This window comes from Botrytis cinerea, chromosome 14 (genome assembly GCF_000143535.2).
Source record: "Botrytis cinerea B05.10 chromosome 14, complete sequence".
Taxonomy (NCBI): domain Eukaryota; kingdom Fungi; phylum Ascomycota; class Leotiomycetes; order Helotiales; family Sclerotiniaceae; genus Botrytis; species Botrytis cinerea.
Genome location: NC_037323.1, coordinates 878980 through 902661, shown reverse-complemented (window position 1 = coordinate 902661; position 23682 = coordinate 878980). Strand labels below are relative to the sequence as shown.

General features: G+C 44.5%; 12 protein-coding genes across 16 annotated transcripts; 5 read left to right on the top strand and 7 right to left on the bottom strand.

Moving 5' to 3' along the window:
• Positions 1-518: 518 nt before the first annotated feature.
• BCIN_14g02230 (hypothetical protein) lies at positions 519-1393 on the bottom strand. Its single transcript, XM_024697081.1, has 2 exons — positions 1099-1393; positions 519-1043 (listed from the first exon to the last, which is right to left on the bottom strand). The coding sequence occupies exons 1-2, from the start codon at positions 1368-1370 to the stop codon at positions 932-934; spliced, it is 384 nt and encodes a 127-aa protein (XP_024552895.1). The 5' UTR covers positions 1371-1393; the 3' UTR covers positions 519-931.
• Positions 1394-1606: 213 nt separating this feature from the next.
• On the top strand, positions 1607-4085 carry BCIN_14g02220 (hypothetical protein). The gene is made up of 2 exons (XM_024697080.1): positions 1607-2929; positions 2985-4085. The coding sequence occupies exons 1-2, from the start codon at positions 1661-1663 to the stop codon at positions 3870-3872; spliced, it is 2157 nt and encodes a 718-aa protein (XP_024552894.1). The 5' UTR covers positions 1607-1660; the 3' UTR covers positions 3873-4085.
• Positions 4032-5452, bottom strand: BCIN_14g02210 (hypothetical protein). Its single transcript, XM_001553090.2, has 3 exons — positions 5166-5452; positions 4917-4994; positions 4032-4661 (listed from the first exon to the last, which is right to left on the bottom strand). Exons 1-3 carry the CDS (start codon positions 5256-5258, stop codon positions 4581-4583), a joined length of 252 nt encoding a protein of 83 aa, XP_001553140.1. The 5' UTR covers positions 5259-5452; the 3' UTR covers positions 4032-4580.
• Positions 5453-5484: 32 nt separating this feature from the next.
• Positions 5485-6637, bottom strand: BCIN_14g02200 (hypothetical protein). Its single transcript, XM_001553089.2, has 2 exons — positions 6294-6637; positions 5485-6238 (listed from the first exon to the last, which is right to left on the bottom strand). The coding sequence occupies exons 1-2, from the start codon at positions 6535-6537 to the stop codon at positions 5691-5693; spliced, it is 792 nt and encodes a 263-aa protein (XP_001553139.2). The 5' UTR covers positions 6538-6637; the 3' UTR covers positions 5485-5690.
• A 228-nt stretch (positions 6638-6865) lies between these two features.
• On the top strand, positions 6866-10169 carry BCIN_14g02190 (hypothetical protein). The gene is made up of 2 exons (XM_001553088.2): positions 6866-7097; positions 7149-10169. The coding sequence occupies exons 1-2, from the start codon at positions 6995-6997 to the stop codon at positions 10001-10003; spliced, it is 2958 nt and encodes a 985-aa protein (XP_001553138.1). The 5' UTR covers positions 6866-6994; the 3' UTR covers positions 10004-10169.
• A 196-nt stretch (positions 10170-10365) lies between these two features.
• BCIN_14g02180 (hypothetical protein) lies at positions 10366-11269 on the top strand. The gene is made up of 2 exons (XM_001553087.2): positions 10366-10686; positions 10767-11269. The coding sequence occupies exons 1-2, from the start codon at positions 10430-10432 to the stop codon at positions 11164-11166; spliced, it is 657 nt and encodes a 218-aa protein (XP_001553137.1). The 5' UTR covers positions 10366-10429; the 3' UTR covers positions 11167-11269.
• Positions 11270-11331: 62 nt separating this feature from the next.
• Bcjlp2 lies at positions 11332-12364 on the bottom strand. Its single transcript, XM_024697079.1, has 5 exons — positions 12269-12364; positions 12045-12212; positions 11866-11969; positions 11642-11791; positions 11332-11594 (listed from the first exon to the last, which is right to left on the bottom strand). The coding sequence occupies exons 1-5, from the start codon at positions 12339-12341 to the stop codon at positions 11448-11450; spliced, it is 642 nt and encodes a 213-aa protein (XP_024552893.1). The 5' UTR covers positions 12342-12364; the 3' UTR covers positions 11332-11447.
• A 155-nt stretch (positions 12365-12519) lies between these two features.
• Positions 12520-13581, top strand: Bcmrpl9. The gene has a single exon (XM_024697078.1). It carries the CDS (start codon positions 12543-12545, stop codon positions 13479-13481), a length of 939 nt encoding a protein of 312 aa, XP_024552892.1. The 5' UTR covers positions 12520-12542; the 3' UTR covers positions 13482-13581.
• Positions 13582-13592: 11 nt separating this feature from the next.
• Bccoa1 lies at positions 13593-14526 on the bottom strand. The gene is made up of 2 exons (XM_024697077.1): positions 14323-14526; positions 13593-14267 (listed from the first exon to the last, which is right to left on the bottom strand). Exons 1-2 carry the CDS (start codon positions 14507-14509, stop codon positions 13792-13794), a joined length of 663 nt encoding a protein of 220 aa, XP_024552891.1. The 5' UTR covers positions 14510-14526; the 3' UTR covers positions 13593-13791.
• A 147-nt stretch (positions 14527-14673) lies between these two features.
• BCIN_14g02140 (hypothetical protein) lies at positions 14674-15468 on the top strand. Its single transcript, XM_001553084.2, has 2 exons — positions 14674-14809; positions 14877-15468. The coding sequence occupies exons 1-2, from the start codon at positions 14716-14718 to the stop codon at positions 15428-15430; spliced, it is 648 nt and encodes a 215-aa protein (XP_001553134.2). The 5' UTR covers positions 14674-14715; the 3' UTR covers positions 15431-15468.
• A 919-nt stretch (positions 15469-16387) lies between these two features.
• Bcpho81 lies at positions 16388-20944 on the bottom strand. Of its 2 annotated transcripts, none has more exons than XM_024697076.1 (7): positions 19960-20944; positions 19803-19887; positions 19568-19731; positions 19467-19517; positions 18612-19416; positions 16757-18555; positions 16388-16658 (listed from the first exon to the last, which is right to left on the bottom strand). In XM_024697076.1, the coding sequence occupies exons 5-7, from the start codon at positions 18934-18936 to the stop codon at positions 16473-16475; spliced, it is 2310 nt and encodes a 769-aa protein (XP_024552889.1). In that variant the 5' UTR covers positions 18937-19416; positions 19467-19517; positions 19568-19731; positions 19803-19887; positions 19960-20944; the 3' UTR covers positions 16388-16472. The 2 variants fall into 2 exon arrangements, with proteins under 2 accessions (XP_024552889.1, XP_024552890.1); XM_024697075.1 differs by having other exon boundaries at positions 19568-19690.
• A 90-nt stretch (positions 20945-21034) lies between these two features.
• Positions 21035-23021, bottom strand: Bccue5. Of its 4 annotated transcripts, none has more exons than XM_024697072.1 (4): positions 22840-23021; positions 22467-22743; positions 21854-22411; positions 21035-21796 (listed from the first exon to the last, which is right to left on the bottom strand). In XM_024697072.1, exons 1-4 carry the CDS (start codon positions 22870-22872, stop codon positions 21351-21353), a joined length of 1314 nt encoding a protein of 437 aa, XP_024552886.1. In that variant the 5' UTR covers positions 22873-23021; the 3' UTR covers positions 21035-21350. The 4 variants fall into 4 exon arrangements, with proteins under 4 accessions (XP_024552886.1, XP_024552888.1, XP_001553132.1 ...); XM_024697074.1 differs by having other exon boundaries at positions 22852-23021; XM_001553082.2 differs by having other exon boundaries at positions 21035-22411.
• Positions 23022-23682: the final 661 nt, after the last annotated feature.

Sequence of the window (23682 nt, the reverse complement as noted above, 5' to 3'; positions counted from 1 at the left end):
AGGTGTTGGAGTACAGCGGTTGGCTATATCAAAAAAGGAAATCTATCACGATGGTCGTTTGTTTGGTTTCGAACAAAGAATCAACCCCCACTTGACTTGACGTATCATTTGATTCCAAGGGCAACGGAACCAGAATGTACTTTGTGATAAATTAAAATGCTTTGCAGCAAGGGAAGTTGAGATTGGGATCATTGGGTTTGGATAAGCCCCGCAGTGATACCATTACCTTTCGATAAGGGGAAGGAAACACGAGAAACGAAAACTACCACCAGGGCGTTCGTGGGCGTGCAGAGTCTCTACGTCGATGACAGGGGAACATACACCAGCCACTTTTAGAAGTATGGAGAAGTATTTGTATACCTACCCAGATTCGCAGCACTTATGACATTGTTAGAGTCATGGTTGTTATTAAACGCAACACTTCGTTAGCTATCGGCTGAAGTAGGGCGGCATCGGGTGCTTAACCTCGGATACAATCAGGCTGTTCATCATAGTCATCTGAAATGATCTCATCAATATCATTCGTTATACATTATTGCTATTAGATAAGTCTGTGAGGCTGTAAGTCCTTGCCAACAACCCTTACATCTAGCTTGCGGACTTCATCTCCAAGTACAGTCCCCAACCATCGGTAACACTGCTGTGTAGGCACAGTCATGATATGACCAGCGTCTACCATACGACCGGCTGAGCCATGCTTTGATTACATTGTTGACACCCCCAGTATCATTCATAGCTCTTGATCATCGAGTCTCAAGATACAGCAATCATCAGCCAGCCTTGACCTGTTGAGTGGCGTTGGGATTTAGACTTTGGCTAGACGTCCTGTATTCCGCAAAGGGGTTCGTTCTAGAAACTCCTTTAGGATGATGATAAGCGTGAAGCCATGAAGTCGATAAATTGCTTTTTCTCCCCGGTACTTGTGATGCTCTTAACGTAGACATAGACCCATACTTTCGTTGAGCATTTCAATAGTTTTGTCGTAATGTGTCATGCTGTTTTTCCTCAAATGTATCTGCATGGGATATCTTTCCCTGAGTTGCCTACGAAAGAATCAGAATCGCAACATCGACATCCACATATTAAAGAGATATTTACGCTTTCCACTGATTCCCACGCTCGTACTTTACCCTCAATAGATTCTTGACCAATTTGTGCTCAAGGCCAGTTTCTTTGGCCGCAAGATTCAAAAATGTGATGGTATTGCTGATTCGTCTTTGATCAAAAGTTTTCGGGTTTCCCTTGCGAAACTCGTCCCTCAACATATTTCTTCCCATGTATCGCGCTGGTTTTGCATATTGTACAGCATGTAATAGAGCTCGGTAGAGTCCCCGGTAGGCGTATATATAATCTTTCTGTGTAGGTGACATGATCGTTCGATTGACCCGTTTGCGTAGGTCTTTTTTATATCTATGGCGCAATTCACAATAAAACAAATTGATACCAGAACATCTGAAACTCGGTTCGCATGTGAAAATCTTACGGGGTATGTTTCGGATGGTTCCGAGTAGCGCGTCATCGGCCTTGCCTCCAAAGTGAGACTAGACAATCCGATAATCTGATTCTATCCACATTTGGACATTAAACATTAACTCATCAACTTCCCGAATTTGATATAAACAAAATTACAAAGTGGTATCATACGAGCAAATGTCACTAAATGACCTCTCTTGTTTCCGAATTTTTGATTAATCCAGTTCTGCGACAGGCCAGACGGTTTTCACGATCCGAACCTGTTCATGCCCACGACTCGAATGATACAACAAACCCGCATCTCGTCCCAGGAAGCAGCAATAACGAGACCGATGAGGCCGTCATAGAAGATGCGCCGGCGAGGGAACCAACTATGAATCTGCCAGGCACGAGGGAGTTAGTAGGCGTCGGTGGCATAACTGAGAGTCCTCCGAATCAGAATTCAACTCATGAAGGAAGTTCGTTGGGCGATATTGAGAGCCTTCGACATGATGCCAACCATGACGAGGCTGGTGCGTTGGCAACCTCTCACTCACAGTCACATATAAGTCCACTCGAAAACGATATGTCCGGTAACTCTTCTTCCGGGGTCGCCTCCTTGACTCAGGGCAACATCACAGAAGGATCATCTAGCAGTACCGCTCCCAACACCATCAATTTCCCTATGACTTCTATCGAAGGTTCATCTCAAGACTCAAGTCAGAATTCCACTCCGGCTCCAATGGGACTCGATACAGGCAGTACTGCTCTGCCTGCGGATGATGGCATGGGTCCTCTTCGACAACGCATCAAATATATACAAGCTATGGAAATTCCTACAGAACGTAAAGCATTAATGATGCACCAACTTTTGACTCAAGGCTACACTGAAGCTCATGAAATATTTAACGCGAAGAATTTTGTACCAACCACGGCCGCAGACAAAATGATCAGCCAGGAAAGACCTGCGACTCCAAACTCATTGAGCTCTTTCATCTGGCAAATGAATGGTACTTCGGACCCAGCACCGGCAACTGAAATCCATACTTTTCACCTATCTCCAGATGACTTGATGAAGACTTATGCACCGCTTGATCCTCCTGAAGTTGACGATGGAAACGAAGAAACCGAAAATACGGAAGATTCTACGCCTAAGCTCGGATGCAAACACTACAAGAGGAATGTGAAGCTACAGTGCTCTACGTGTGATCGATGGTATACATGCCGGCTGTGTCATGACGAGGTCGAGGACCATATATTGATTCGTCATGATACTAAGAATATGCTATGTATGATATGTGGTTGTGCTCAACGGGCTGGGGAATTTTGTGTTGAATGTGGAGAGAGGACTGCTTGGTATTATTGTGGGGTGTGTAAGTTGTGGGACAATGACTCCAATAAAAGCATCTATCATTGCAATGATTGTGGAATATGTAGAAAGGGTCGTGGTCTGGGCAAAGATTTCTTTCATTGCAAGGTAAAGTCCATCCTTGCCAATCAATCAATGTACACTCTGCTCACAATATTACCAGACTTGCGGCGTTTGCATGTCTATGTCACTTATGGATGACCACAAATGCATTGAAAGGGTATCTGATTGCGATTGTCCTATTTGTGGAGACTACATGTTCACATCACCAAAACCCGTTGTGTTCATGATATGTGGCCACAGCATTCACTCAGCTTGTTACATCGAGCACATGCAAACTTCGTACAAGTGTCCAATTTGTAGCAAGAGCGTTGTTGGGATGGAGACACAATTTCGGAATCTCGATCGAGCCATCGACAATCAGCCCATGCCGCCTCAATTTCAAAACACCTTGGCGATGGTTTCGTGCAACGATTGTTATGCTAAAAGTGCAGTGAAGTATCACTGGTTGGGATTGAAATGTGCCATTTGTGATTCATATAATACAGCTCAATTGTCAATCTTGAGTGACCCAGATGTCGAGACTTCGGCCATAGGAGCAGGGGATGCACAGAATGATATTTCAACAAGCCAGGAATTACGAGAAATGTCTTCATCTACACATTTGATACCAGGTGCTCATAGGAACCGCAGGCATTCTTCTCATATCCCCTCCTCTTCATCACAAGCAGAATCCGGTCGAATTTCTCCATATTCCATACCGTCCCGGCTAGGGAGATCAGTATCACCTGCTCGAGGAATACACTTATTCAGTAACCAATCAGCGGCCGACGGCGAAAGCGATGGCTCTGGAGATGAGGATGATTTGGACTTCTGGGGAAGAGACGAACCACGAAGCGGAAGATTGTTGCCAGTGACGCAAAACGCAGATGCACAAGATGAATACGATATTGAATATGAAGATGATTCCAGTGACTCGGAATCTGGAAATGATGATGACGACGATGACGACGGTGAAGAGGAACCTTTTGCCATTTTTGGACACCGTTAACACTAGCATGGATTGGTAATGAAAAAAAGATTGCATTTTTGGGCGTTGATTCTAGCGCTACAGCATTGTATGACAAGATTTTGGAGGGAGGGTTGGAAGGCGTACTGGATATTCTTCTGGGCATGGGCGGGCGGGGAAGAAGGTTGATATATGATACCTTGTAGTTATATGGAGGAGTGAAATTATTGATTCCTCGATCGTTTATCTTGATCAACTCTTCGACCATCCTCGTTCTTATTGCTCATGGTGCAATAAGGGCCATGTTTGAGATATTCGAAGCTTATTCTTATGCCCGTGTGCCTTGGGCTTTTAGATTACACTCCACATTCCATAACTTGCAGCTTTCTGAGATAGCTTTAGTCTCGCCATGCGCTCAAACACCCGTCCCTTAACCACATCACTACCATCTACTAGAGTTTCCTCAACGGTCTTCTCGTCTTGCTTTCGTCATTGAGGATCGCAGCTGCAAGTCTGGCTATGGAACCATCTTGGTTGAGAAGTCAAGTAGTGCCATCCATGCCTAAACTACTGTGCAAACCATGCCCCCTATATGCTAAACTCCCAGTATCATGAATTACATCTCCAGTAACGCCTCGGTATATCCTCGGAAACGCCTCATATCAAAAGCACACAAAAGATGAGCATTTCGAAAATGCCATAGCATGAGCTCTCTGCCCCGTTCCAATCTCATTCCTAGCAACTGCACAATCATTCACCATTGCGAACACCCCCCTCGGCAATCTGTCTTCGTACTTCGTCCGCGTCCTTTTTGAGTTCCCTGACTACTGTCTATTTCGCGGATCCTTGTTAGCTTTTCTTCTCGTGGCCGATTCTCCCGTCCAGTCCTGTCCTGTCCTATCGTATCATTCTCAACCCTTCCGCCTAGAATATTGTTTTTCACATCCCCTCCATCCATCCATCCATCCATCCATCCACCACCCTTCTATTCTCATGTACTCTCCCTAACATCTGCCCCTCGAATTTCCAGCCCCAACCCACCAAACAGAAAGAGCTCCAGAATTCGCGCATAGGAAGAATACTCACAGCAAGTGCCTCGGGATTGATCCCATTCTCAATGAGACTTATGCAAATACTCAGGGTTCCGCGATCGAGTTCTGCATTCTATTCGCGCGTTAGCATAAGCTCTCCCTCTCCATTCTCTTTTCCCTAGCGTCTCTCGTCTCTTTTATTCCGCATCATGTCCGTTTCTTGCAGTCCTACTACTCTACTCTGCTCTCTCTTTCCTCCCCTCCCTTACAACAAGAAACGACGAGTACCAAAGGAAGAACCTACAAGTAGCGTGGAAATCTCATGAAAAACGTCAATGACCTGACGAGCCTGTGCTGCACTGGTAGCTTTGTCGGGCTTTTGGGATGTGTCTGCCATTTTGGGTATGTCTGGTTGTGTTCGTGATGTCGCGTTTGTTGTTAATTTTTGGGCGGAGGTGGATTGCGGGGGTTTGGAGATAAGGGAAATTGGGTTTGGGCGCGGTAGTGAAGGAACCTGGCTGAATAGAAAGGTCAATGTTTATTTATGTATTGCGTAGAATGAATGATATGTCGCCATCAGAATTTATTTTCATTTATGGGTAAAAGCTTAATTCATGAGGAAGTCTAGCGCAAGATTTGGGAGGTGTAGGCCCTATACATAATCAGGGGGCGCAAATACTGCTGGAGCAGTCGCATCTGAAGGAAGGTGCGAGCAACGTCGAAAACAGTACAAAGTAATAGTATTCAAAATTAGTAGAGTCATTATCATTAGAACCCCCCAAATATCAACGTTTCATGATACCTCCCCCGAACTCTACACTCTCCATCCTCAATTCTTCACAGCTTCAACGAACAGTTCTCTCATACCCTTCAACAACACACGCAAATCACGAGTTTCGTTCAACTTATCCACCACCCTCTCAATCTGTTCTTTTTCCAGTTTTGGCTTGCAATACGGAATATCGTAGTCCCTCTTCGAAGTATCAAGCTCAAACCAGGCCTCTCTATCATAATCATTCTCGTCGAAATTCGTGAAAATGAACTTCAGCCGATCATTTTGCCCGGCTCCCTCAATCACAAGTCCCAAATTTGAAATCCAGAAGTCGAGTTCTGGGACGTTGAATCGAGCTTGCTTATCGATATATTGAGCATGGGATTTCTGCGCAGCAACTCGTCCATTTATAGCCTTTTGTGTTTCGGCGATTTGAGCTTTCAAGGCTTCACGTGTGGCAAGTTGGGCATCGCGTTGAGCGCTTAGTGATGCGATTGCTGCTTGCATTTCGGCGGTTTCGGCGGCCTCTTTTGCGAGGGTCTGTTGATGTGTGCTACTCTTCGACGACAAGACTTCAATGTCTCTCTTCTTCATACGTTGATCCTCTAACATGTATTAGTTGAATCCGCAGCACATTAGCTAAATGACTCTCGATCGTACCAAGTAGTTCAGTCACATTCATGCGGAATTGGTTTCTCTCTTCCAGAACTCGCTTTCTTCCTTGCTCTATAAAGGCATCAAATTTGACTGTAAACTTTGCCATCCTGTCGCGCAATTCATCGAAGCCAAAATTGATGCTTGGAAGTGTATCTGCCATTGACGGGGCATCGGCTGAAGACAAAGGTGGTCGCATCATACTGCTAGACATGCTGGTAGACAGCGAAGGCTCGAACATTGTGGACATTTCGTCGCGATGACTGGAAGGCTGTAGTATATGAACTGCGATATTGGAGTCGACGTGGTATATTGATCGCCGGTAAACTTCGTGGGGTTGATCGAGTGTCGAGGTACTATTTTCCAGGTATGGTGGTGATAAGGAATGCAAAAATGTAAAACCAGAAATAGGAACGAAATGTTGATTTCCGATAAGCGGGTTGGCAAGGAAACCAATATTTTAAGGTCCCGCACTATTTTCGGTGGAGCCAATCCGACATAATCGCGGTCTCGAAAAATGTGAATAATTTATCATTTAATTTTTACCTGACCAGCCTTTTTTCCCTTTTCACTTTTATGATAGAAATCTTACCCCTTCACTCATTTCATGCCTCACTCTTGATTCTTCAAAATCACTTCTCACTACGTTTGCGAAAATACGATGATTGGAAGGGGTTATTGTGCAAACAGAAGTCCGCGAAAACCAAATGACTGACCACAGGGCGACCGACCTGGTACATGGTCATTTTGGTGAATTCTCTTACGATATTAACGAAGAGCAATGGTCGTTTTCGCAAGATGTTAACAGAGGTAGGTTTGGGTCTTTGCTTCAATTGAATGCCTACTCACTCATGTGCGCAGTTCATCGATTTCAGCAACTCCTTTCATCCACACAATGCATTCCTCCCTCGATTCGAGATATACCTGGAAATGGAAAAGTAGGCTCGAAGATTGCTCGAGCTCAACAGAAATGGCTCGCAAAGAAGCGACCCGAAACATTTCCCGGAGGAAGTCTTGCTACACACTTGTCCAAAGATGCCTCTGATGCGACACTGAACCGATCCAAGGCGAGCACGTTGATGGCCATTGGAGGGGCTGCGGATATCAATCATACCTCTGGTTCCAAAATCGCATTCATAGTAGCGATCCCGTGTGGTGAGGCCGGCCATATTCTGAAGCTTGTCAAACCTCGCCCAGAGAAACTTGGATGGGAGTCGCATAATGGAGTTCGACTATCTTACATGAGTGCTGCCAATACAGATCAAGGACATTGGTTTGGTGCTGGGGGAACAATTTTACAGATTGCCTCTGCCGATGATGGCAATGAACTTAGTGCTTGGTTCGCTGTTAGACAAGCAGCCATGACGACTATTTTCAGACCTGTCTTTCGGAAATTTCCCAAGCCTTTCACAGCCCCAGCTGGACACATTGCTGCATATCCTCCATCATGTCTAGACCCTAATCCTGTCGCGACTTTAACATGCCAACAGTCTGGATCAGAGGAACACGTGGACGTTAGTTTTAACCCATGGTACGCTCGACAATTCGCAGTTGTAGACCGCGCTGGCAAATGGAGTAGTTGGGATATTGAAGGGCGACAAAAGAAACGCTCGGCTTTTGAAATCATGCCAGGGAAGAAGGGGTATATTTACGACGATTTTGGCGAAGATCCTGCTATTCCGACATATAAATTACCTGGAAACGTTGGCGACTGGCACCGAGTCCTCTGGGCAGGTAGCGTGAGCACTATGATAGTTGCAAATAGAAAACATCTTGCAGTTTTCGATACAAAATCCAAGCCAACACGGCTACCCTCTTATTTATTTAATACCTCACTGCTAAAAGATTGGATACTGGACATCAAGCGCAGTACGGTTGATCTTTCACATTTGTTTGTTTTGACTACGACTCGGATTTTCTGGCTAAAAGTCATACCGACTGGCGAAGATGGCCTGAACAGGGATTCTGGGATCAAGGTTATCCTGTCGCATCGCCACTACAGAACTCCAACCGACGAGACAATGAAATTGACAATGTCCAAGGACGAAAATGGAACGGACTTGACAGTATTCATTTCATCTAGTGAAAATTCATGTCTGAATTCCTACACTTTTTTTATGGATGGGAAAAACGCAAGGACTTTCGAGGGAGGGTTTAGGCTGTCCCCTGGGATAAGCGAGGAAAAGACACTTAAGGCCGAGAGTATCTCTATACGTTCCGTCTCTTATCTAATACCAAGAGACTCGGCTGAGGGAATGGGACTAGACTTCATGGAAACAGGAGTAAAATTTCACCAGACATGGATGCTAACGCCAAGTCTTGAGCTGGTATCTTCCTTATGGGCGTCTGAGATTCTCAATTCTCAAAAGAAATGGAGTTCAAGACCCATCCTGCTTGCGCCGATGCACAAAATTGCGGATAATACTATCCGCATGACAGCTAGTCGTCTTGCAGATGATTTCATTGTTCCTGACGAGGAAGACGAAGATGCTTTAGTGGATCAGATGAGCTCCCTAACAACGCAAAATGGCCAGTTTTCATCGAAAATTAATAAAGCTTCCACAGATCTGCTTCTAAGGATTAACATGCAACCAGTGTTCGAACGAATATTTAACAAGCCAATGTCCAGTGATTCGAACACTGACATGGAAACGGCATTTCGAGATATATCAATTCAGATGCAAAATGGCAAACAAATGGATAGCATGTCATTAAAAACTTGTCTCGAATTATCGAACAATGCATCTCCTTCAGGTGACCTCGACGAGGCAGCCAAAATTGTGACTGAGTTTCTGGATTTCATGAACACCTTTGATGAAGGCGAAGAGGAATCATCTTCTAAATTTCATATTTCGAAATTGATATCTTGTCCCGGAATGACCTTTTCTGAAGATCCATCATCCGACGATAAATGCCCTGATTTATTGCAAATATATGATCAACTGATCAATGTCTGGGTAACAAACCTCCCTCGCAAGACTCCTGGGCCAGTTCGTTTGGAAAAAGCGAGATCGATACGCAGAATTGCTATGGAAATATGGCTGAGCTCAGTTGGTATTTCGCTACGAAATGAACAATTTGAGCCGAGACCTCCACCAGTCTTTGAGGATGAAACCTCAATGCACATGTTGAAGGACATTGACGAACTCTCAAGGGCCAGTTCACCTCCGTATTTCAGCTCCCAGGCTCAGTCCCGAGCAATGGAGAATCCCCAGCTCAGCTTGCCCACGCCCACTCCATCAGTCATATCTGCCCCTGCAGTTGTGCAGGATCCTACGATTTCGCGACTTCGCCAGTATGCTGTTAGCATCGAGCCAAAGATAGAATTTGGTGCGGCAAGAGCTTCACTATTATCTCAATGGCCATCTGTTCCAGGCGCAGACCCAAATAAATACTCCTGGGAGGAGGTTCAGAGAGCTGCACTTGCGGAAGAGAGTGGGGACGATGATTACCGTAGTCGACGAGAAAACGCTCGGCGTAAACGAAGAGCAGAAAGGTTTTTGAGTCGAGATCGTGCGAACGCAGCTGCATCTTCATCTCAAGCTATGGCTCAACCATTTGGCAGTCAACCGGTTGGTTACAACACTTACAGCTCACAACCTGTTAATGAATTACCAATGACCCAACCGAGCAAGGGAGCTTTCGGTAGCCGAATCGCTGCACCCGCTACTCCTGGAAAGAAAAAGTCTAAGAAGCGTAGGGCAGCAGGTTTTTAAATCAGAAGTTGGAGTATGCTTTTGACTATATCAGTGACTTTTGTTATGCTTGAACTTTAGTACAAGGATGGTTGGATTCTGCAATGTGTAATTTGGAAACGGTTCGAAAGATATATTTTGTATTACTTGTATGATGATTAAAGTAGCTTATGTTAAAGTATCTGTATACACCCCTCAGATGTGATTGTTCCGATTTAGTTTTAGCACCTGAAGAGCCATAGTAAACTTCTCACCTACTACATTTCACTACCCTTCAACGAGATATTTTAGGAAACATGGACCCAATGATTGGTGAATCTCCCTTTAATGATTTTGCCGCCGGTGAGCAAACAGAGCAAACAACTTTTTCACGCCCAAACTCAGAACCCGACACAAAACCTTCTTAGCTCTTCAAAGTTCAGCAAACAATAAAAAAACGGGATAAATATGTCTAGTCACTGTCATGATGAGCATGACCACGGTCATGGCGGGCATTCTCACGAAGGTCACGATCATTCTGATGATATCACCCCCGCACTTCAATACTCACTCTACCAACACATCAAATTTGACGACATAACCACACTGAACGAAGCCACTCCTGGTTCTGGAAAATCCATCGTGAAGAAAACATGGGATGAACGAATGAATGAGCAACCAGAGCTCGAGAGCGATGCTGATGAACAACTGCTAATGCATATCCCGTTTGTTTACCCCGCCATTTTACCCCTCCAAACCACCCTCCATCGCGACTGTGGCTAACAAATACATCCCATCACAATAGGTTCACCGGCCAAGTGAAACTCCACTCGATTCTTATCCGCACGTCAAACTCTGAATCCGCCCCCAAAACCCTCAGAGTATTCATCAATCGCGACGATATCGATTTCAGCACCGCGTCAGAGCTACGGCCTACGCAGGAATTCGAATTAAGTCAAACCTCTGAGATTCAAGATATTGGTGTTAAGAGGGCCTTGTTCGGAAAAATACAAAATCTGACGCTGTTTGTGGAGGATAATCATGGAGAGGATGTGAGTCGCATTTGCTACCTGGGCTTTAAGGGCGATTGGATGCAATTGGGCAAGGCGCCTACGAATATCATATATGAGGCTGCGGCAAATCCAAATGATCATAAGGTTAAGGGCACAAGCTTGAATCAGATGGGTAGCAATATTGGTCAGTGAAGGATGCTACGATAGTGGTCTGGCTGGATGAGAGTGTGTATCTTGGTGTAAGGTTCAGTGTGTGGTAAAACCAGAATGTGGAAGAAAAGTCTAGCTGAAGACAACGGGACTGGGAAATCTCCATGGACTCAGATATGAGGGGCTAGATAATGAGGTCTGAAGAAGTGCGTTCAAGAATTCAAGGTGCAAAAATCATTTCTCATAGGTCGTATTTTTAAGAGGTCAAAAGCATCTGTTCTATCATATCGTTTCAGAAGCTCAATGATATCCAATACAGCAAGTTACATGAAATCATCTAAGAAATCTTCACCTCTGTCTTGATTATTCGCCTCTTCATCATCATCTTGAACAAATAAATCATCATATGCATGATCCTTTTGCCACTTCTTATCCTTATACTCCTGAGCCTGTCTCGCTTCTTGTTTTCTCTATCCCTAGATTAGTATGTTTCAATATCAGAATGCACAGCACGTACCCGTTCTAATAAGGCAGCTTGATCCTTCTTTCTCGCAGCCTTCATTTTTTCTTCCTTCTCCATTGCCAAGTCTGGGAACTTTTCAACCTTGGTTTTGTTCAACCGATTGACAATTGGGTTCTCCCTGGCGGGAACCAAAATTCTTTTGACCTAATTCCGCAAGTCTCAACATCACATCATATATTCAAACACTAATTTGAGAAAGAACCGAATGAAGTACTTACAGTCTTCTGATTCTTGAAACTAACTTGTCCCACCGCCATACTTCCATCTTTCTTCAAATTCGACCATGGTGTGTAGATGATAGTAATGTTATCCTTCTTATTGCCTAATCCGAAACCATCAACTCACATGTACTCACAGCACTCTCCCTTTTCCTTCTCGGAGTCTCATTACCACCTACCTTCGATAGAATTTGCTTTGGTAAGTTGAGCACAATCCATCAACAATTGCTCCGGAATAGACTCCCACGAATCTCCCTCATTCATTCGAAGATAAATATGAGCACTCGACAACTTGTCTACGTGGAACCATACATCTTCTTCCAATCCATGCTTGATGAGATCCTCATCTGGGTTGCGTCAACATGTGTTTTTGAGTTTCAGTCAAATGGAATTTGTTTCTTACTTTCGAATTTATCTTTTCCAGCATAGATGTAAGCCGATGGCGAAACAGTGTTAGAGGTGTAATAATACACCATTTTGTTATATTGTGAATCTTTCCATAAAGTTGTGCTATGATACTAGGGACTAGGTAATTAATGTCAAGGTTGAAGTTATCGGTGTTTGAATTCTGATATTGACCGCGCTCCCGGCTCGTTTCGGTCTCCGTATAAAGATTTTCTCCCCTCCCCCATCCAGAACCAAATCTCCAAATAAGCTTCCACCCCAATCCAAACAACATGGCACCCAAACTCCCCACCAGCTGGGCGCAAATTCCACCCTCCTTTCTCCTCCCCGAATCTCTCCTCCCTCTCATAACCAAACGTGGTGTAAAATATGGCTGGACGACCGCCCCTCCTCGCTCCCACCCCGAACGTTTTAACCAGCAAACTGCTGGACTACCCATCCTCTCCGCCTCCTCAACTGCTGCTCTCGCCCGCAAGGATTTTACTCTCCCATTACGCACCGGCGCTCTCGGTATCAAAAAAGGCATGACCGCCCTCTACGATCCCGAAACCGGTGTTCGCACACCCTGCACCGTTGTGCAACTCGATCGCGTGCAAGTAGTTGCTCACAAAACCCGAGAAAAGAACGGTTATTATGCGGTACAAGTTGGTGCTGGATGGAAACACCCTAGCAATGTTACAAGGCCCGAATTGGGACATTATGAAAAGAGTCAGGTTGCGCCTAAGAGATACATGGCCGAGTTTCGTGTGAAGAATGAGAGTGGATTACTAGATGTTGGAAGGAGCATTGGAGCAGAATGGTTCATAGAGGGACAATTTGTGGATGCGAGGGCGAACAGTAGGGGAATGGGATTTGCAGGAGGAATGAAGAAATGGGGATGGAGTGGTCAACCGGCTAGTCACGGTAATTCTAAGAATCATAGGACGATGGGTAGTGCAGGTGCAAGTCAGGGAAGTGGTTCGAGAGTTCATCCAGGCAAGAGGATGGCGGGGCGAATGGGAAACCATCAAGTTACGATTCAGAACGTTAAGGTGTTGAAGGTGGATGCTGAGAAGGGTTTGGTCCTCTTGAACGGATGTGTTGCGGGCCCAGATGGATGTGTGGTGAAGATTCAAGATGCCATCAAGAAGCCATGGCCAAAGGTAGCGTCGATACCCGCTTTGTTGGAAGAAGTTAAGGAGCCAGCGAAAACAGCTGCTACTGCGGCATGAGTTGAATGTTTTTACATTGTAATATTTGTATGAATACATGGCATATGCAGGCGTTTCAGACCTGAACCTATAACGCCAACCCAATGCCCTTTTCCCCGCAACTGTTAATTCTATCCTCATGGTTTTGACCCATCCAAACGTGCTTATGTTTGTGCTTAGTGCATGACTAATGGTCTATCACCACCATCTTTACAACTGACTGGAACCAATCGTATTTCCACTGCAGAGTTCTCTCCTCTCAATTTACTAGACCTCTCCGGTCTCTCGGCACCCCCTTCATCTCTCAATTTCACTTAAGACACCCCAATCTCTATCCTGACAAACTAGGCGCATAACTCCCTCTGCCTGGTTCCGCTGCACTTTCCTCCACATCCTCGATTCCCCTAAACGGATCCGCACCATCCAAAAGATCAATCTTAACCTTTTCCTCCCCCTCACCACCCTCCAAACTCCACTCAGTAGTCTCAAACATGCCCTGTCTTGTGGCTCTATGGCTCGTAAATTTCATTGTTCCACTTCTCTTCGTTCCCTTAACCTCAAATTGAATATCAATCCTGCCATGCAATTGATTCATTTCTCCCCAAATCCACGGCATTTTATGCGCAAAATATATCTCGTCGCCAAGGAACTCACGCGCTTTAGGTGATGTACGGAGGGCGTAGAGAGTGGATGATACGACGGAGGACGAGGACTTTTGGTAGTTGAAAATGGCGAGGGTACTGGAGATTAGGACAACGAGGAATATGGGGATAGATCGGACCCATTTCATGCCATTTTCAGGAATGTCTTAGATTTTCTGTCAGTATTCTTCTTAATCGTCGTTCTCTTCGTGCAAAGGTACCAGGTAATTCTCGATCTCCTCTCCTCTCCATCAATGGGCCATCTCCCGCTTTCGGCGCTGCAACTAGGGTTCTCCTTTGTACCAGATTTCTCGCATTGTTTATATTGCTTACTCTCAACCTAGGCAAAACCCTCGAGCTTCGTAGTAATCGTGGTAACATTTTGTGTGTGATGTATGGCATTGACATTCATAACAATTGCTCGCAAAAAGAGGGGAGCTTTGAATTAATCGTGCGATTCGAACTGACCCGCTAAAAAGTTTCGTGTGGCGCAAATGCGAGGCTGATAGCTATGCATGTGCAAGGCTCTAGCTTCGTCTTCTATTTCGACAGTCTATTTGATATTCGATCAAGAATTTATACAACAGCTTTGCATTGAAACTCATATTGCGGAAATGGAGCAAACAACTTCTCGTCTACGCAAGACGTTTCGATATCCTACAGATAATGACTCTGATGACTCTTCACCCGAAGCTCTTGACGAAGAAGGTATGCTTGACCCCGCTATTTGTCTCTTCAATATATTAAAACTAACCCCCCCCCCCTCTCTCTCCAGAGCAAGACAACTTGATTCAGCATCTTGCCACTCTTCATACAAAATACAATACCATCTACACGCGATTCCTTCTCTGTCTTCCCCTCATAAGCATCATCCCTTACCTCCTTACCCTCTTCTCTCCAACTACCTCTCTCCTCAGCATCCTCTCCATTACCTCGCTCCTATCTACCGCCTTCCTCATTTACTCTTTACCCCCCGAGAAAACATCAATTCCTCTCCTCGATAATATCAATCAACGATCCAAGGATTCTCCTCGGTCGAAAATAGGAGTTCTGGGAGCAACTACCGTAGACGACGGGCCACTCCAAACCTATCTTCCAATCCTCAATCTCGTCCTCAGTCTCATATTAGGAGTTCTTGGAACGATTATCAAGTCCAAACACCAATCTAAATCCAGAATATCCAACGCAGAAACCAATATATGGTGGACTGGGTTCGAATGGTTACCCCTAGGGATTTACGCCGTGGTACTCTTAGCGAAAACCGTAATGGGGAGTGTCAACCCAGAAGAAGAGCTGGGGAGTTTGAAATATGGATACAAGGGAGCCTGAAGAGTGTGACAAATCTCCAATATTGTTATCAATACTCAGAGTGTTCCAACTTTTTGTGAATTCTTACCTCAAGATTTGGACATTTTTTCCCCAATATTTTCTATCCTCTCCTTTTCCAAACTCTGATACTGTTATTCTTCTTGTGCCTACCCAGGTCTCGGTTGAGACTTCAAGTTGTATAACTACAACATTCCTCTCGGAAGACCAAGCGAATACTCAAAGCATTGTCGATTTTAGAATCAATAATCGAATACCTCCTATTATCCACCAATTCACTCTACCCAACATCTCTTCACCATCTCATTCCTTCTACGAACTCACGAGCTCACAAATATGTGAAATACAAGTTCGAGACCAACAATCCAGTAATGCAGAGAGAAGCGCAAGATGAAGCTGCAAATATTCTATACCACGCTTCTGCATCTCCAAACCTTATGATACATACATCTACCTCTTTAATAACATACATAGAAGTTTTTCATGCACTATCGCATATCAGAAAAATGACGCGAATCAAATAACCATCGTCTTTTACTACAGAGCTGAGTTGGTTGGGTTTCTAGCGAGAGGGAAAGGAGAAGTTCGGGTAACTTCTAGCTTTTGGAAGCGAACAGCGAGTTATTTGCTTAGTGTATGGATCTTGGTGTCTTTCTCAGAGTATCCTCGGCTGGGGGTGTTATGGTGAGAGGGGTTAGAATGCGAGGGACCATGAATGGAACAGTATAGTTTAGGTCTAGGTGGATGGAGGGTTGACAGGGGATATTTAGGCGAGAAGAAAAGTCCGGATGAGAAGATAAATGAGGGAATGATGATAAATATAGTTGGTACTGGTGTGGGAGAATATTTTTTCACAGAAATCTTGTGTATCTAGAATTCATAGCCATGCCTATTATTCTATATGTTTACAAGTACTTAGAAATTCAAGTGTCACCATGCATCACTACGGGTCAATAATCTTGTTTCTTTCTCTTTAGATGTTTGCATTTCAATTCATCCCATCAAAGCTAGTAACCCCATCATTTAAGCTACCTTGCCCAGCTGCCTACATATCAATGCTTTCATTAAATCTCAATACGCCATTTGCCTTCAGAACCCCATCAACCCCATCCGGCAAACGTGGGAACGGATCACTAAATAATCTCCTTTCGTCAACCGGTTCTGCGGATTTATCAATCACCAATACAAGTCCTTGTGACTTTATGGCTTCGATCAATGCTGGTACCATATCCTAATTTGTGTTAATAAATCATTCATCATGTAAGCAAAGCAAAGGGAAAGATGGGATTTTGTAGGTGAGATGGATTTCTCTAGGAGAAGAAAACATACCAAAAGTCTGGAACAGCAAATCAAGCCCATGAAATTATTGCTCTTTGCAACTCTAACCGATTCCTTGATGGAGGTAGTTCTCCTTCCACTAATTTCTACTCCAAGTTGTTGACCTGCTTCCCATTCGCGACCCAGATCATTGCATAAGAAAACCGGGTAATTGGGCTGTTTCCAATTTAGAGTCGTGCAGATAGTATGGTTGTATGAGCTAAAAACGATCGACCTCATTGCATCTGGGGATTGTTCTCGAAGAGTTCTTGCGTGGTCAAAAACCACTTTGAGAATGGCGTCACCAAATGCGTTGATGTTTACCGTCGGGCTAAGCTGCATGACGTTCTCTTCTTCCAAGGTTGGATATAAGATTTGTAGGTTAACATGCATACCTTTTGGGAGTAGAGAAAGCGCATCTTCGAGCGATACGGTCGATGCCGCAAGTATATCATGGATTTCGGTGATGTTCGCTAAAGGCATTCCAGGTAAGGCAGATAAATCCCTACTTGATTTGTTTTGGCCCGATCCCGCACTTAAAAATTGCGCATAGGTTAGGCGGCAGACTGGAAATTCGATGGCATTATAGGTAATGTTCCAACTTGGCCAAAGAACTGGGACTCCATCACAAGTATGTTGGACGAAAAGTTGCACATAATCTCCAGATAAACTAGATCCGGTGATGAAAGCACTTGGCCTGGAATCGAATTGGCTCGTAGCTTTCCAGTAAGTTTCGAAATCGGTGATCTCTAGCGGCTTTCCTTGAAACGGTTTGATGACTTGGAAATTGAAAGTAATTTGGCCAATAGCCCTTAACCGTGGATCGAATAGTGGCAAGCAACAACGACCGGAACTACTCTCTAATGCTCGAAATGTGCTAGGTAATGCGACAGTCTTTGCAATGACTTTAGCGCCGTATGTAGGAAAAACATCGAAATCGATGGCGAAAGAATCTAAATTATCAATTTGAAATGAAACAAGTCGGGTATCTTCCTGAAATGGGAGTAAAATGTTTTTGGGTATCAAATCCGAAAGTTTGGAAGAAATGGTGAGACGTGCAGCAGGATATTTGCTGCCATGGAAAAAGATCATTGGTTGCTCTCCATTCTCTTCCGCAAAGCTAATCTGTATGAAAGTTTTCGTGTCGAGGAAATTATGACCGTATCGTCGTAATGGAATAATAGGAGGCGGCAATTCCAAGTCAGGTATACCATCAGCATCAATGCTCATGGGCATAGGGGCACTGCTTCCCATTGTGGATCCAATAACTGGGACTGCGATGGCCTTCCCACCGGTAGGTGGCTGCGGAATCAAGGACAGGAGTCTCATACATTCGAGATACCCTTCCCATGCCGCATAATACATGGCGGAAAGATCTTTTTCATCACGAACATGAGTCTCAACACCAACATCCAGTAAAGTTTGCATACATGGAACATTTCCTTCACTAGCTGCGTGAAAGAGTGGTGTCCATGAGTAAAGTTTGTCGATTTGGTTGAGATCCGCACCATAGCTCTTCAACAAAAGAAGTAATTGTGGCGTCTGACCAGATCGTGCAACGAGATGCTGGGGGTATAGACCTTCAGCATCTGGAAGAATCTTGGCACCGTGTTTAAGCAGAAGTTCAACGATTGCGATGGAGCCATTTTCGCAAGCCAGGTTTAGAGGCACATGATCTGCCTCGGATATCGGGTCAATTCTGGCAGATCGCGCAAGTAACCTCTGAGCACATTCTATATGGCCATGAATAATTGCATGTATAAGAGGCGTGAAGTTGTCATGATCTATTAGATCGATAGTAGAATGATCCGCTAAAGTAGTAAGGTCATCAGCATTTGAAAGTGAGGCATTTCAGGGACCAACATACCATTCAACAGCTCCTCCATCATATCAAGTCGGCCATGCATACACGCATAATGCAATGGTACCCGCCCATATACGTCAGTTCGGCTAATCGTCACTCCCTTAGAAAGTCCAACAGTCAACACGAAACAGTTTCCATAAATCGTAGCTTGATGAAGGCAATTGCGCTCATTTATATCATCTTCAGACTGTACATCAACCAAGCCGGTATCCAAAAGCAATTGCAATGATTGCTGGGGGCCTTCATTGATTGCTGCAAGGAATGTTCGAGTAATTCTTTCCATCAGTGCCAGATCCCTAGTACCGTTAGGACCTGCTGCGGAATTCATACGTTGAAGAAGATCTTTTAAAGAGTCAAGATTTCCGGAAATGACAGCTTCCAATAATAAGGTATCGGCGTCACCTTCATCGGTGCCTAACAAATGTTGACTACTGACAATGTGTTCTTGACTTCTTTCAAAGTTAACATTATCGCCTTCGGACCAAGCTCCAAGTTCTTGTAAACTTGTAGTGGCCTGGTCAGATAATTCGCTGATAGCAGTTGCATCGAAAAATGGTTGTACTTCAACAGCTCTTGAAAGATAGAGTTCCTTCGTTTTTGATTTGGAAGTCTTGTCCCATTTCTTCAAGATCTTAGAAAATGCCAGGCCATTGATCTCGACGAATTGTTGAAGCTTATTCAGATCATTGCCAAATTGTTGGAAGCCTTCTTCCAGAGTGGTGAATTTGGCAGATCTTCTTGAAGTATTTTGACTGCGGGATTGAAGAACCTTCTTCTTATCCAGTAAAGTCTTCAGCCGGATTTTAAGCTGTTCCCAATAAGCAAATGGCTTTGACCTATTTTCGATGAATGACATACCTCAGCTTCCTTTTGGAGGTAAAAGGCATTGACTTTCTCTAGTTCTCGCTCCTGTTGGATATTTAGTACAGCTTGTGTTTGCAGATAGGGGGACAATTTACCAGTTGAAAGAAGAAGGTGGCCTTATTTGCTTGCAACGCGGCCTGTGAATCAAGAACCGGTGCCGAACGGTGAAGATCATTCTGCGCAAGAATTATAGGAGTAGCGGAGAGCTTCTTGATGAGCTATTGTGGTGTTAGTGAATGGTGAAAACTTCTTCATCAAACTACCGCAAGTGTCAGAAGCTCGAAGCTTATAACTCAATGCGCTACGGATTAAGCAGTAGTTGAGACGAACCTTCTTCAGAGCTTTATAATTGACGAAACTAGCTGCATACTCGGGCACTTCGAGCTGCCTCTTTTGGATTTGCTTTCCAAACTTCCTATGTAGGGAAAGTTTAGTGGTTATGTCTTCAGGAGAGAGTGAAACGGCTTGAACTTGGGGTGAGACGTACATGATAGACTGCTTGCAGTCTTAAAGCCCTGGAGCAACGAAATCAGAACTGACTGGTAGAAGAAGTAAGGTCTCTCCAGATCAAGGCTTGCAGGTGGCGGGAGGTCGATCAGATCACATGCAAATCATGACTATATCTCATGCCAAATGCCACATTCAGGAGCCAACAAGAAATGACGTTGAGTATGTGTGGTGTTTGTAAGGTAGTAGATATGTAGAAGATCAAAACCAGATGTTTTCTTATGTGATACACGTGGACCTGCACGATAGCTGCGGTGACCACCGTGCCGTAGTATTGCTTGCTGCCTTGATATGGAAGTAGAAGTTGACTGGACGAGAAGGAGGGAAGATCCTAGTGGGTGATGAAGAAACAAAGTAGGTTGTACAAGAAGGACTTCGAGTGATACGATGATATGATGTGATGTGATGTGAGGCTGCAAACTTGATACAATGACAATGATCTTCGCGATAAAATAAGTGCTCGTATACCTATCTATATCGAATCGAAAATTGATGCAGGTTGGGGATGTCCAGTATTTAATGTCCAACTTTATTTTTTTCTCGGGTTTCCCTTTAGAGCTCTCGAACAGAGAAGGGTTTGACCAGAAACGGACTAGTGAGGGGCAATAGTAGCCAACACCCACAGTAAATGTCGATGGAGTATTTGGCCCTTTCTCGCCAGACTGACTGACTTGCTGGCGCTTCTTATCATTGCCCGTTTCTCTGCTTCCTTACTACGTAGGCACTTTACTCGTGGAGATTCCAGAGGGGGAGGGAGCTACAGGAAAGTATCGGCAGGTACCGATCCACAGGTTTTCATTTCATGCAACCTTCGTACTCTCTGCCTTTCACAGCCATTCGTGAGCTATTCCTAGCAAATCATTACCCCACGTGCTAAAACGCAAGGCCCAAGAATGCTGAGCCGTTGTCGAAAGGTGGGGTGGGCGATGGGACGTTGACATTCAAATGGTGAAGAATGATGAGACAGCTTTACAAGTCACAATTTATTAAATAGAAACGTCACTAAGTCTTACTAAACATGACAGGTGGGAAGTTCTTAGGTAATAATGCAGAAATGTGTGGTGTCAAATTTTGTAATTATTATTGAATGGGCCCATCTAGATATTGTTGCCGTGTCCCTGAACAAAGTGACTATGGCCATTGCAAGATACCCTTGAGTATTGAAGTAAAAGTACCAGGAATTGTGAATTTAGACCTCAATGCAACACTCAAGCAGCATGGCCTCGCATGTATTGACTTGGAGGAGAGACATGGTAGATGTTATTTCAAGTTTGGAATAAAATCAATTTGGATATCATAGAAAGTACGAACAAGATTATCCAACATCCCTTCGAGAAAGTTCCGAAATTAGGATAAGGGATTCTCCAACACTCAAGGCTTGCTAGCCAGCTCCGCTGCCAGTTTATCCTTCGTACCCGATGTTTCGGCTGGTTCGGGCTTCTTTGCAGGCTCAACAATATTTTCAGACATCGCTTCAGCTGCTGCTTTCTTGAGCCTCTCTGCATCATCCGTGCGAATTTCTTTGCCTCCAACACGATCTTTAGACTCCTTTTCGTCCTCGCTGTCTCCAAGACTGAATGGATCATGGTCATTATCAGCGTCACCGATAGGGCTGGGCTCCATTGCATTCAATGGTTGCCATTTACTCTGTTTTGCTGATGGAGCATTTTCTTTTCCGCTGAGTTTGGGTGATGTGCGATACAAATCATCCTCTACCGTAGCAGTTTGGAATGATACCTTTCGACCTTCAGCTTTTGGAACACCAGATGTAGGTTTGAAAAGATCGGGATTTGCAAGTGGGCGTGTAGATCGGCGGGCTGCAGGGGCGGGTGCATTGTAAGCATTTGAAGGCTGACCTGCGCGAGATCCATTACCTTCATGTCTACTGCCATCCTCATTAAGCTGAATTCCAGCGAAATCGTCACCGAGAACCTGGGGATCGGCATCATATCGATTATAATCTCCGCTCTGTCTGCCTTCCCCGCTTCTCCGGGTGCGATACTGTGTGTGTTGATTGGAATTGTAGCCCTGAGTGGAATGATTCTCTTCTGTGTCATCCCCATCAAGCTTCTTCTTCAAATTGGTAATCCAACCATTGACTGTATTCTGTGTCTCGAGGAAACCCTTTCTAAGGTTCTCTTTGATAACTGGAAGATCATCATCAAAAAAGTTATGTTCTTCCTCCTCACCGTACATTTCATTTGGTTTCAAACCAGTCTGTTTCCGACCTTGAGAATATGGACCTCTGGAACCGCCTCGAGCTCCATGTGGGCCATATGATGATGATGATCCTTCGTAATGTTCTGCAAGCTGGCGTGCATATTGCTCATCTGATTCGACTTGTGATCGTGGAGTAGAGCCGGCCCGTTGCGCCTGGGGACGAGGGGGTTGCGGAGGGGGAACTTCAATCGCAGCATTTGGATCTGACATGCCTATGGATATCGAATATTAGGAATGTGATATAATGCGACAGGAATACAAGCTTACCTAGAAGAGCATTGAAAGCAGGCTCGACACGGCCTCCACTAGCAATCAAAACTGCCTTGACTACTGCTGCATCAATGCTTGGGAAAGCTTCTTTCAGAGTACTCTCTGCTTGTTGTTGCGGGCTTAAGGGGCGCGGAGGCTTTTGCGGAGGTAGCTCATCTGCGGTCTTATTGTTCGATGCTGGTACATCGCCGCCAGTAGCACCTTCTTGTGCATCATCGTCGTCCATATCGAATGGCGCTACAGTAGTTGGAGATTCTGGAGGAGGACTTCTACTCTGAAAAAGGGGAGTTAGGAATTAATGATTTCATAATCTATGTCGGGATAACGCATAAAGTTGTGGAATCAAGGAATGTATCATGTATTAGCTTACAGGGCTCTCTACTTTTTTTGTTGGTGTAGACATTTTGTAACGTGCCGACGTCGCCTTTGTCAAATGGCTATCGAGAAGGAGATGTTCAGGTGTAGCGTTCGTGTATGGATTGTGGAAATGTGTGCAAGATCTTGGGGAATGGTGTTAATTAGGGATGATAGATAGATAAATGGTTTCTTGCCTAATCAGATTCTGGAAGCTGTCGTCACCCCACTTGCGATTGTGGCTCATTTCTCCGCTCTGTGGCTGAGTTTTATACATGTGATTCCCTTCAAGTTGTCCAATCAGCATGAGGTATTCTTTAGGCCAGTACCTAGTAGGTATCGGAGCATCATGGTTCACTTGATCATCAGCATGAGTATCAATCACACTCTATGAAGTAACGGGGGTTTTGTATTATCTTGAGCAATCACGACTATCGCGATTGAACAACTAGTATTTCTACTGCTTGCTGGCGATGGTGTTCATTATTTCATTCCCCCTTCACCCAATCTCTCTTTCTATACCCCCAGGACATGGCTCAACCAAAACATCATAAAGTTTGTTAGATAGACTTGAGAAATTCACCACCCAGTACCGAATGGCATGATTGTATATATTTAGATTCCCCCGATGAAAGTGTTGAAAGTGTTGAACCAAAGAAAGACCGTACCAATGAAGCAACAAGATCAAAGAAACCAAAAGAATCGCCTCTCCCATTCACATGGCTGTCCGCAAGCTTACCTTTGCTTCAGCCAAATGCTCATCACAAAATCGGTATACTTGATTACTTTCAGCACAGTCCAGAACTGTAAAGACGCCTCCGACGATGTTAGTACTGTGATGTCTTAAGTTATGGGATCG

Excerpts from the sequence above, each read along its gene's own strand:
- Bccoa1 (XM_024697077.1), bottom strand. The coding sequence starts at position 14,509 with ATGTCAATGCCATACATCACACACAAAATGTTACCACGATTACTACGA. Across the intron at positions 14,268-14,322 it reads AGGAGATCGAGAATTACCTG|ACATTCCTGAAAATGGCATG; the intron begins GTACCTTTGCAC and ends AGAAAATCTAAG.
- BCIN_14g02230 (XM_024697081.1), bottom strand. The coding sequence starts at position 1,370 with ATGTCACCTACACAGAAAGATTATATATACGCCTACCGGGGACTCTAC. Across the intron at positions 1,044-1,098 it reads CGTGGGAATCAGTGGAAAGC|GCAACTCAGGGAAAGATATC; the intron begins GTAAATATCTCT and ends ATTCTTTCGTAG.
- BCIN_14g02180 (XM_001553087.2), top strand. The coding sequence starts at position 10,430 with ATGTCTAGTCACTGTCATGATGAGCATGACCACGGTCATGGCGGGCAT. Across the intron at positions 10,687-10,766 it reads CAACTGCTAATGCATATCCC|GTTCACCGGCCAAGTGAAAC; the intron begins GTTTGTTTACCC and ends CCATCACAATAG.
- BCIN_14g02210 (XM_001553090.2), bottom strand. The coding sequence starts at position 5,258 with ATGGCAGACACATCCCAAAAGCCCGACAAAGCTACCAGTGCAGCACAG. Across the intron at positions 4,995-5,165 it reads ATGAGATTTCCACGCTACTT|AATGCAGAACTCGATCGCGG; the intron begins GTAGGTTCTTCC and ends ACGCGCGAATAG. Across the intron at positions 4,662-4,916 it reads TCAATCCCGAGGCACTTGCT|ACAGTAGTCAGGGAACTCAA; the intron begins GTGAGTATTCTT and ends TCCGCGAAATAG.
- BCIN_14g02200 (XM_001553089.2), bottom strand. The coding sequence starts at position 6,537 with ATGTCCACAATGTTCGAGCCTTCGCTGTCTACCAGCATGTCTAGCAGT. Across the intron at positions 6,239-6,293 it reads GAATGTGACTGAACTACTTG|AGGATCAACGTATGAAGAAG; the intron begins GTACGATCGAGA and ends AATACATGTTAG.
- Bcjlp2 (XM_024697079.1), bottom strand. The coding sequence starts at position 12,341 with ATGGTGTATTATTACACCTCTAACACTGTTTCGCCATCGGCTTACATC. Across the intron at positions 11,792-11,865 it reads GTTTCAAGAATCAGAAGACT|GTCAAAAGAATTTTGGTTCC; the intron begins GTAAGTACTTCA and ends TTGCGGAATTAG. Across the intron at positions 11,595-11,641 it reads AAGCTGCCTTATTAGAACGG|AGAAAACAAGAAGCGAGACA; the intron begins GTACGTGCTGTG and ends ATCTAGGGATAG.
- BCIN_14g02140 (XM_001553084.2), top strand. The coding sequence starts at position 14,716 with ATGGAGCAAACAACTTCTCGTCTACGCAAGACGTTTCGATATCCTACA. Across the intron at positions 14,810-14,876 it reads CGAAGCTCTTGACGAAGAAG|AGCAAGACAACTTGATTCAG; the intron begins GTATGCTTGACC and ends CTCTCTCTCCAG.
- BCIN_14g02190 (XM_001553088.2), top strand. The coding sequence starts at position 6,995 with ATGACTGACCACAGGGCGACCGACCTGGTACATGGTCATTTTGGTGAA. Across the intron at positions 7,098-7,148 it reads TTCGCAAGATGTTAACAGAG|TTCATCGATTTCAGCAACTC; the intron begins GTAGGTTTGGGT and ends TCATGTGCGCAG.
- Bcmrpl9 (XM_024697078.1), top strand. The coding sequence starts at position 12,543 with ATGGCACCCAAACTCCCCACCAGCTGGGCGCAAATTCCACCCTCCTTT.
- Bcpho81 (XM_024697075.1), bottom strand. Across the intron at positions 19,691-19,802 it reads ATTATAAAGCTCTGAAGAAG|CTCATCAAGAAGCTCTCCGC; the intron begins GTTCGTCTCAAC and ends ACACCACAATAG. Across the intron at positions 19,518-19,567 it reads CCACCTTCTTCTTTCAACTG|GAGCGAGAACTAGAGAAAGT; the intron begins GTAAATTGTCCC and ends AATATCCAACAG.
- BCIN_14g02220 (XM_024697080.1), top strand. The coding sequence starts at position 1,661 with ATGACCTCTCTTGTTTCCGAATTTTTGATTAATCCAGTTCTGCGACAG. Across the intron at positions 2,930-2,984 it reads AAGATTTCTTTCATTGCAAG|ACTTGCGGCGTTTGCATGTC; the intron begins GTAAAGTCCATC and ends CAATATTACCAG.
- Bccue5 (XM_001553082.2), bottom strand. The coding sequence starts at position 22,872 with ATGTCTACACCAACAAAAAAAGTAGAGAGCCCT. Across the intron at positions 22,744-22,839 it reads CAAAAAAAGTAGAGAGCCCT|AGTAGAAGTCCTCCTCCAGA; the intron begins GTAAGCTAATAC and ends CCCCTTTTTCAG. Across the intron at positions 22,412-22,466 it reads TGCTTTCAATGCTCTTCTAG|GCATGTCAGATCCAAATGCT; the intron begins GTAAGCTTGTAT and ends CGATATCCATAG.